Genomic DNA, 10,000 nt, shown 5'->3' on the forward strand with positions numbered 1-10,000 from the left:
TAGTGCTGTTCCATCAAAAAACTAATACACCAGTTTGTATTTGAGGGCAGAGAAGCAGGTCGAGTGGCAGAATAGCATAGTATACGATTTTTCTTATTCAGTTGTAGTTTATTTGAAGAGAACCACTTTGAACTGAGTTGAAATTTGATTTTACAAAATAAAAAGGCGCAAGTTCGACTTCTACAACAAAGGTTCCTGATCTTGTTACTGTAAATCTGTGTGTGTTGTCTGCAGGTTCACCCCGAGCTGTACGTGGACACGTCGCGAGGAGACAAACTGAAGATAACATTGACGTCATCTTCCCTCACATGCCCTGCGCCTGTGAGTAACGCTGCACATCGGGCTGATGGAGAAATGATCACACACACGTCGATTATGAACCGATAACACCTCACCCTTCCTGGCCTTCCTCCTCCTCCTGTGCACTCAGATCTCAGTATAGATGCGAGGGACGTGGCCGGCGAGAGCAGCTGGACGTGGAACATAATCTGTTCAAACAGCGGCGGGACAAAGACCCAAACCTGTCCACGTGGAGCAGAGAAACACGGTAAGCGCTGACGTTACTCTGCAAACAAAGAAACACAGCTCACGTTGATCAGTCGGTTGCTAGGGAACCTTTTGAGATTTGTTAAAGGTCCTTGTCAAACAAACATTTTGTTGGTTGATAAACACGACAGAGTCTGTGTTTTGTAGAGCTCGGCATGCTGACGATGGAGAAGTGTTCGACCCGAGCACGCTCGACCCGAACAGATGCGAGAGCTGCTACGGAGCCGAGACCGAAGACCTCAAGTGAGACGCCACACACACACACACACACACACACACACACACACACAGGTTCAGCTCTGTCTTCCTTTGTTAACCTGCCTCGCCTCTGCTCGCTCAGGTGCTGTAACACCTGTGACGACGTGCGCGAGGCGTACCGGCGGCGAGGCTGGGCGTTCAAGAGCGCCGACACCATCGAGCAGTGCAAGAGGAGGGCTTCTCGCAGAAGATGCAGGAGCAGAAGAACGAAGGCTGCCAGGTGTACGGCTTCCTGGAAGTCAACAAGGTAAAAGAAAAGAAAAACACCCGTGGATCATCATCGGTTGAAAAGTTCTGATGTGAATCATCGCAAAGTTTATGTTGAGATTTTAGTTTCAAAAACTAAAGGTTTTAGGTGTTTGAACTAATAACACATCTTTTTCTTAGTGCATCGTAGAAACACGTTCCTCAGACGTTCATCACTACGGGTGTCGGTGCCTGACACAGTGACATTGTAACGGAGTATGACGACCTCTGTCCTCAATTTGAGAGTAAAGTTGAAATATTGTGAGAAAAGAGACATTATATGAGAAAAAGTTGTTATTTATAGAAAAAAGGGTCAAATTCTTCTGAAAATAACTGATAATCAAGAGGATGTTGTAAAATCATGTCTTCTGCAGCTCCTAGTATTTATGGACATCCATGTTGTTTTTAAACGTATTGATGTTCGTCTTGTTTGACCCTCCGCTTCCTCTTCCTCTTCCTCTTCCTCTTTGGTGCTCAGGTGGCAGGAAATTTCCACTTCGCTCCAGGAAAAAGTTTCCAGCAGTCTCACGTCCACGGTAAGACGTGCTGTGTGTCCTCCCTGCTCACACACAGACACTCAGATGTTTTTGAACACCCTGCAGAGCTTCAGATTTAGAGAGTCTGGATCGAAAACTTTGCACCAAGTCAAGAAATAAAAACGCTGAAGTCAGGAGAGCAGTCCAGGACAGTCACGTCTGTCTTTGAGTGAGACTCAAATCTTAACACGAGGAGTGTGTGTGCCCTCACACTGACTTACAGGGTTTCAGAAACATTTGACTGTCAGTGTCTCATCGTCCCACCGCCACTTTTTCTAACTCACCCAGACCGAAGTGAACATCCATCCACCATCACAGCTCAAGGCTGCACAGTCACTGCAACTGTTGATCAGCGTGTTTTTGATTAAACGTGTCAAATAACTTTTTATTTACAGTTTAAATCATAAATCTACATTTCCTGGATTTGAAATTGTTTTCAGTTTGTTGCAGAAGCCTTGATCTTTGATTTTGAAGTGTTCCACGTGTTGTGCATGAAACTCGACATCTGTAACAAACAGATGAGTGAGCAGTTTGACTGCTGCCTGCTGGATGTAACGCTCGTGCTGCAGCTCACTGAACCAAACCAAACTGATGAACTCGCTTTGACTGTGATTCGTTAACACTCACATCTTCAGCCTCTCTCTGCGTTTGTCTGCACTTCTATTCATTTCTCTAACTGCTCGTCTCACATTCTCTTCATTATCTCACTTGCCTGCTGAAAGTTTCCCTCGTGTACTCGTTAAACCGGAGCGGGAAATGAACCGCAGCCAGCCAACCAAAGCTCAGATAAATCTGCTCTAACAGAAGGAAAAGTGCCACGATTTATCAGCCGCTTCTAATCTGGACAAAACATGCTTCGGCTACTAAAGCGGAGAACGTGGCCGGTAAGTGAAATCACCGTCAGTGGCTGAAGTCTGAGCTGCGTTCAGGGCTGCTGTCAGTTCCCGGCGTCCCTGGTCTCTGGCTCTGTGAAGACAGACAAATGGAGTCGTTTGTTTGTTACATTTGAACGATCAGCAGCAGAAACAAGAGACAAGAATCACTTCTGTTTAACTGTAATGAGGCTGCGGCTGAACGAAAGCACGCCATCCTCATTCCGAGTTAAACTCTGCGTCGTGTGTTGGGGCTGCACGATCACACGGACAGATTCAATCCGAACCTTAAGACTTTAATCATGAGCAAAACGCCTCAAGTCTCTTCACGAAACGTTTTGTCAGTGTTGTGCAGCCCCCTGTTGGCATCCCCCCCCCCACACACATCAACATCACATGGTCTGTTGTCTTACCTGCATCATCACAGTGACTCTTCTCTCTTCTTTCTGCAGTGCACGCTGTGGAAAGTAAGTGCTCCTTTATTTTGTAGTTTTATTTATTTATTGTTGTATAAATACCGGACAAGAACAGTTCTTTTGTAGGCAGTGAACGTTTAAACGCTGAGGCGATCGCGATTTAGAATCCAGGCAGACGCGTTAATATCCCTGCAGCTGGTCGTGTATTCATTTTAAAAAGGTGAGGATGTAGAAATGTCCGACCCTGCAGACGGACGTTCGTCACAGCTGCTGAACTTCTGGTGCTGTCATCCACAGTATGACACCAGAACTAAATCTTTGATCCATCGTGACTCTTAGTTATTAGACTGTAGCAACTTTACAGTACGGATGAAAATACTCAATACCACGGCAAAAAGACTAAAAATCAGTTACACACGTCGTGGTGTGAGTTCAGTGTGTTTTCATCTTTGCAGACTGGATTAAAATCTGAGAGTTCGTCTGTTCGTTTGTTTTTTATCGTCCATATTTAAGTGACAGACTGAAGTTTGATCCAGATGAGACTGAACATCTGCTGCTTGTGTAACTCTGAGAAACTTGTTTGTTTGTGTGGTACTTTGTACGGAAGCCCTAAAGAGTCATACATACACATTTTATTCCACCCGTTTTCCCGTGATAACGAGATAATAATCTGAGATCTGGAGAAAACAAAACGATAGTCTAGTGTATTAAATCATTGCAGGAAACTCAATTATTATGGATCAGAGAGATTTTACAGTAAATATTGCACATAATGCCCTTTTCAATTCAAAATAATGAACTTTGAGGCGGAATTTCTCCAAAGATGCAGTAAATATGCTTTACCTGAGTGAGGGACAGTCGGATGGTCCTGAGATCAAGTGTACAAACCTTGTCAGAAATTATGATCAAAAAGATTTTACAGTGGTGTAATAGTTTGCTCGCTCCGTATCATGACTACCATGCATTTGCCGTACACTGTAATAGGGCGCACTTGAAATCAGGAAAAGACGAACTTCACTAGACTATCGTTTTGTTATTGAGATCCGAATTAATTATGTCGTTATCACGGGAAAACGGGTGGAATAAAATGTATGACCCTTTAGGGCTTCCGTAACTTTGTAACATAGTGTATATTTAAAAAGCTGCATGAGTAAGTCTGACACCAAACACCTTTATGAATACAAACGTTTAGGGCAGGTCAGAGGTCGGAGCCAGGTGTGACTGAACTCGTGTGTCTCTGTCGGCTTCAGCTTTTTTTTTTTTTTCGCCTTTCCTCCGTTGACCAATCACAAACTGATCAATAACTTTCTTTACCGAGTTGTGTGCGAACGGTTAATAAATGATGCGACGTGTTGTTTTGTGTTCGCAGTAACTAAAACCAGCTGACACCATTATTATTACATTATTATTTTACAGTCAGCTCAAGTTTTTTAGAGATACTTTATTAATATTTACATTAACCTCAAACACACAAAGTACAAAGGAGTGATGGGCAGTTGGGGGGGTTCGGTGCCTTGCTCAAGGGCACCTCGGCAGTGCCCAGGAGGTGAACTGGCACCTCTCCAGCTACCAGTCCACCTTCCATATTTTGGGTCCATGCTGGACTTGAACCGGCTGCCCTCCGGTTCCTAAGCCAAGTCCAAATGGACTGAGCTACTGCCGCCCCCAGTTTTGAATTCTAACATGTTGCCATAGAATATTAAAGTGTATTAAAACAGACACAGTAAGTTTCAGAGTTACTCACGTTGTCTAAGCCGAAGCTCTGCAGGTCGTGTACTGCGAACACAAACAACACGTCGCATCATTTGTTAACGCGTTCATCACAAACTCAGTAAAGAAAGTTATTGATCAGTTTGTGATTGGTCAACAGGAGAAAGGCAGAAAAAAAAAAAAAGCTGAAGCCGACAGAGACACACAAGTTCAGTCACACCTGGCTCCGACCTCTGACCTGCCCTAAACGTTTGTATTCATAAAGGTGTTTGGTGTCAGTCTTACTCAAGCACAGTAACAGCAGTTTTTTAAATATACACTATGTTACAAAGTTACGGAAGCTCTAAAGAGTCATACATTTTATTCCACCCGTTTTCCCGTGATAACGAGATAATTAATTCGAGATCTCAATAACAAAACGATGGTCTAGTGACGTTCGTCTTTTCCTGATTTCAAGTGCGCCCGTATTACAGAATGTACGGCAAATGCATGTAGTCCGTGATACGGAGCGAGCAAACCTATTACACCACTGTAAAATCCCTTTGATTCATAGTTTCTGACAAAGGTTTGTACACTTGATCTCAGGACCATCCCGACTGTTCACTCACTCAGTATAAAGCATATTTACTGCATCATTTTGGAGAAATTCAGCCTCAAAGTTCATTATTTTGAATTTAAAAGGGCATTATGTGCAATATTTACTGTAAAATCTCTCTGATCCATAATAATTGAGTTTCCTGCAATGATTTAATACACTAGACTATCGTTTTGTTTTCTCCAGATCTCAGATTGATTATCTCGTTATCACGAGAAAACGGGGTGGAATAAAATGTATGTATGTATGACCCTTTAGGGCTTCCGTACAAAGTAACACAAAGACACACAAACAAACAAAGTTTCTCAGAGTTACACAAAGCAGCAGATGTTCAGTCTCATCTGGATCAAACTTCAGTCTGTCACTTAAAATATGAGACGATAAAAAAACAAACGAACAGACGAACTCTCAGATTTTAAATCCACGTCTGCAAAGATGAAACACCGACTGAACTAACACCACAGTGTGTACTGTTTAGTCTTTTTGCCGTGGTATTGAGTATTTTCATGCCGGTACTGTAAAGTCTGTAATAATGAAGAGTACACGAGTGGATCAAAGATTTAGTTCTGGTGTCATACTGTGGATGACAGCACCAGAAGTTCAGCAGCTCCGTGACAGACACGGTGCTGTGTGACGAGAGACGTCCGTCTGCAGGGTCGACATTTCTAACATCCTCACCTTTTTAAAATGAATACACGACCACGCTGCAGGGATATTTAACTCCTGCCTTGTCACCTGGATTCTAAATCGCGATCGCCTTCAGCGTTTTAAAACGTTCACTGCCTACAAAAGAACTGTTCCTCTGTCAGGTATTTATACAACAATAAATAAATAAAAACTACAAAATAAAGGAGCACTTACTTTCCACAGCGTGCACTGCAGAAAGAAGAGAGAAGAGTCACTGTGATGATGCAGGTAAGACAACAGACCATGTGATGTTGATGTGTGTGGGGGGGAGGATGCCAACAGGGGGCTGCACAACACTGACACAATGTTTCGTGAAGAGGACTTGAGGCGTTTGTGCTCATGATTAAAGTCTTAAAGGTTCGGATTGAATCTGTCCGTGTGATCGTGCAGCCCCGAACACACGACGCAGAGTTTAACTCGGAATGAGGATGGAGCTGCTTTCGTTCAGCCGCAGCCTCATTTACAGTTAAACAAAAAAAAGAAGTGATTCTTGTCTCTTGTTTCTGCTGCTGATCGTTCAAATGTAACAAAACAAACGACTCCATTTGTCTGTCTTCACAGAGCCAGAGACCAGAGGACGCCGGGAACTGACAGCAGCCCTGAACGCAGCTCAGACTTCAGCCACTGACGGTGATTTCACTTACCGGCCACGTTCTCCGCTTTAGTAGCCGGCGTATGTTTTGTCCAGATTAGAAGTGGCCGATAAATCGTGGCAATTTTCCTTCTGTTAGAGCAGATTTATCTGAGCTTTGGTTTGCTGGCTGCGGTTCATTTCCAGCTCCGGTTTAACGAGTACACGAGGGAAACTTTCAGCAGGCAAGTGAAGATAATGAAGAGGAAGCAGTTAGAGAAATGAATAGAAGTGCAGACAAACGCAGAGAGAGGCTGAAGATGTGAGTGTTAACGAATCAAACAGTTCATCAGTTTGGTTTGAGTTCAGTCGCAGAGCTGCAGCACGAGCGTTACATCCAGCAGGCAGCAGTCAAACTGCTCACTCATCTGTTTGTTACAGATGTCGAGTTTCATGCACGACACGTGGAAACATTTCAAAATCAAAGATCAAGGCTTCTGCAACAAACTGAAAACAACGTTTCAAATCCAGGGAAATGTATTTAGATTTATGATTAAACTGTAAATAAAAGTTCATCTGAACACGTTTAAATATAAAACACGCTGATCAACATTTGCAGTGACTGTGCAGCCTTGAGCTGTGATGGATGGATGGATGTTCACTTCAGTCTGGGTGAGTTAGAAACGTGGCGGTGGGACGATGAGACACTGAACAGTCAAATGTTTCTGAACACCCTGTAAGTCAGTGACTGTCAGTGTGAGGGCACACACACTCCTCGTGTTAAGATTTGAGTCTCACTCAAAGACAGCGTGACTGTCCTGGACTGTCCCTGACTTCAGCGTTTTTTATTCTTGGACTTGGTGCAAAGTTTTCGATCCAGACGTTTCTAAATCTGAAGCTCTGCAGGGTGTTCAAAAACATCTGAGTGTCCTGTGTGTGTGAGCAGGGAGGACACACAGCACGTCTTACCGTGGACGTGAGACTGCTGGAAACTTTTTCCTGGAGCGAAGTGGAAATTTCCTGCCACCTGAGACACGAAGAGGAAGAGGAGGGTCAAACGAGACAAATCCAGTCAATACAGTTTAAAAACAACATGGATGTCCATAAATACTGAAGAGCTGCAGAAGACATGATTTTTACAACATCCTCACTTGATTATCAGGTTATTTTCAGAAGAATTTTGACCCTTTTTTCTATAAATTACAACTTTTTTCTCATATAATGTCTCTTTTCTCACAATATTTCAACTTTACTCTCAAAATCTGAAGACAGAGGTCGTCATACTCCGTTACAATGTCACTGTGTCAGGCACACGACACAGTAGTGATGACAGTCTGAGGAACGTGTTTTCTACGATGCACTAAGAACAAGATGTGTTATTATGTTCCAAACACTAAAACTAAGGCTACGTTTACACGTAGCCGGGTATGTTGAGAAACGAATATTTCCCTCCCTCCGTTTTCCAAAATAACATCGTGCACATAGCATCGTTTTAAAAAAAGTCAACCCGCAAAAACGCCATCGAGCGCCGTCAAACTACGCCAACCCTGTGGGTGGCAGTGTAGGAAGAAGGCGAATCCTCTGCAAGCCAATCAGAATAATGCTTCCATGAGCATCGTCATAGCAACAAGTAAACATGGTCGCACTTTTGGCGCATCCGCTGCTAAAAACTCCGTTTATCTCAGTTTACACGCAAACGCAAAACCGGAGTTTTCCAGAATCTCCACTCTCGCCGGAGTTTTTAGAAAGATTCGTTTTCAGAGGCGAATTCACCGTTTGCGTGTAAAAGATACAAACGAAGGGAAATGTCTCCGTTTTAAAAAATACCCGTGTACGTGTAAACAGGGCCTAAACCTTTAGTTTTTGAAACTAAAATCTCAACATAAACTTTGCAGATGTCACATCAGAACTTTTCAAACCGATGATGATCCACGGGGTGTTTTTCTTTTTCTTTTACCTTGTTGACTTCCAGGAAGCCGTACACCTGGCAGCCTTCGTTCTTCTGCTCCTGCATCTTCTGCGAGAAGCCCTCCCTCTTGCACTGCTCGATGGTGTCGGCGCTCTTGAACGCCCAGCCTCGCCGCCGGTACGCCTCGCGCACGTCGTCACAGGTGTTACAGCACCTGAGCGAGCAGAGGCGAGGCGGGTTAACGCAGCGCGACACAGAAAGACACAAAGGAAGACAGAGCTGAACCTGTGTGTGTGTGTGTGTGTGTGTGTGTGTGTGTGTGTGTGTGTGTGTGTGTGTGTGTGTGTGTGTGTGTGTGTGTGTGTGTGTGTGTGGCGTCTCACTTGAGGTCTTCGGTCTCGGCTCCGTAGCAGCTCTCGCATCTGTTCGGGTCGAGCGTGCTCGGGTCGAACACTTCTCCATCGTCAGCCATGCCGAGCTCTACAAACACAGACTCTGTCGTGTTTATCAACCAACAAAAATGATTTAGTTTGACAAGGACCTTTAACAAATCTCAAAAGGTTCCCGTAGCAACCCGACTGCATCAACGTGAGCTGGTGTGTTTCTTTGTTTTGCAGAGTAACGTCAGCGCTTACCGTGTTTCTCTGCCTCCACAGTGACAGGTTTGAGGTCTTTGTCCAGCCGCTGTTTGAACAGATTATGTTCCACGTCCAGCTGCTGCTCGCCGGCCACGTCCATCGCATCTATACTGAGATCTGAGTGCACAGAGAGGAGGAGGAGGAAGGCAGGAAGGGTGGAGGTGTTAATCGGTTCATAATCGACGTGTGTGTGATCATTTCTCCATCGGCCTGATGTGCAGCGTTACTCACAGGCGCAGGGCATGTGAGGGAAGATGACGTCAATGTTGATCTTCAGCTTGTCTCCTCGCGACGTGTCCACGTACAGCTCGGGGTGAACCTGCAGACAACACACACACAGATTTACAGTAACAGGAACCTTTTGTTGTAGAAAGTCGAACTTGCGCCTTTTTATTTTGTAAAATCAAATTTCAACTCAGTTCAAAAGTGGTTCTCTTCAAATAAACTACAACTGAATAAGAAAAAATCGTATACTATGCTATTCTGCACTCGACCTGATTCTCTGCCCTCAAATACAAACTGGTGTATTAGTTTTCTTGATGGAACAGCACTAGAAAAAACTGGAGAATTTAAATATCTGGGTCTTTGGCTTGATTCACGGCTCTCCTTTAAATCTCATATCAACTCAATTTCTAAGAAAATCTATGTTCTTCTGAAATCTCTTTATCGATCCATTGAATGCTTTTCCCTACAAGTCCGTAAACGAATTATTACACAGCTCAAACTCCCAATACTTGACTATGGTGATGTCATCTATCAGAACACCTCAGAAACAAATCTTCGTCCTCTCTCTGTCTGATATAATTCTCTGTGTAGATTTGTACTAAGGTGTCCTTATAATACCCATCACTGCCAGATGTACCAGTCTTTAAACTGGCTGGCCCCCAAGTCCAGGAGGCATGTTCACTGGTTACTATTCATTTTTAAGTGCAGCTACTTCAAATTTCCTTCCTATTTGAAACAATATCTGATTCCACTCAGCTCACAATACAATTTAAGGCATACTGATCAACTTT

General features: G+C 43.8%; 1 protein-coding gene and 1 long non-coding RNA gene across 5 annotated transcripts in view; one reads left to right on the forward strand and one right to left on the reverse strand.

Moving 5' to 3' along the window:
- ergic3 (ERGIC and golgi 3) overlaps positions 1-10,000 on the reverse strand; it is a 20,575-nt gene that overhangs the window by 6,891 nt on the left and 3,684 nt on the right. Inside the window, exons 3-9 of one of the 4 annotated variants that reach the window (XM_027279677.1) lie at positions 9,216-9,303; positions 8,982-9,101; positions 8,730-8,841; positions 8,395-8,560; positions 7,407-7,464; positions 6,041-6,055; positions 4,619-4,650 (exon numbers count right to left, since the gene is read on the reverse strand). In XM_027279677.1, coding sequence (XP_027135478.1) covers positions 4,619-4,650; positions 6,041-6,055; positions 7,407-7,464; positions 8,395-8,560; positions 8,730-8,841; positions 8,982-9,101; positions 9,216-9,303 — 591 coding nt within the window. The remainder of the gene's footprint in view (positions 1-4,618; positions 4,651-6,040; positions 6,056-7,406; positions 7,465-8,394; positions 8,561-8,729; positions 8,842-8,981; positions 9,102-9,215; positions 9,304-10,000) is intronic. The other 3 variants (XM_027279679.1, XM_027279680.1, XM_027279678.1) reach the window with 3 other exon arrangements.
- Positions 976-2,943, forward strand: LOC113745923 (uncharacterized). Its single transcript, XR_003462492.1, has 3 exons — positions 976-1,051; positions 1,529-1,586; positions 2,911-2,943. It is a non-coding gene; the product is annotated as an uncharacterized LOC113745923 (long non-coding RNA).

This window comes from Larimichthys crocea, chromosome VI, assembly GCF_000972845.2.
Source record: "Larimichthys crocea isolate SSNF chromosome VI, L_crocea_2.0, whole genome shotgun sequence".
NCBI classification, from domain to species: Eukaryota; Metazoa; Chordata; class Actinopteri; family Sciaenidae; genus Larimichthys; species Larimichthys crocea.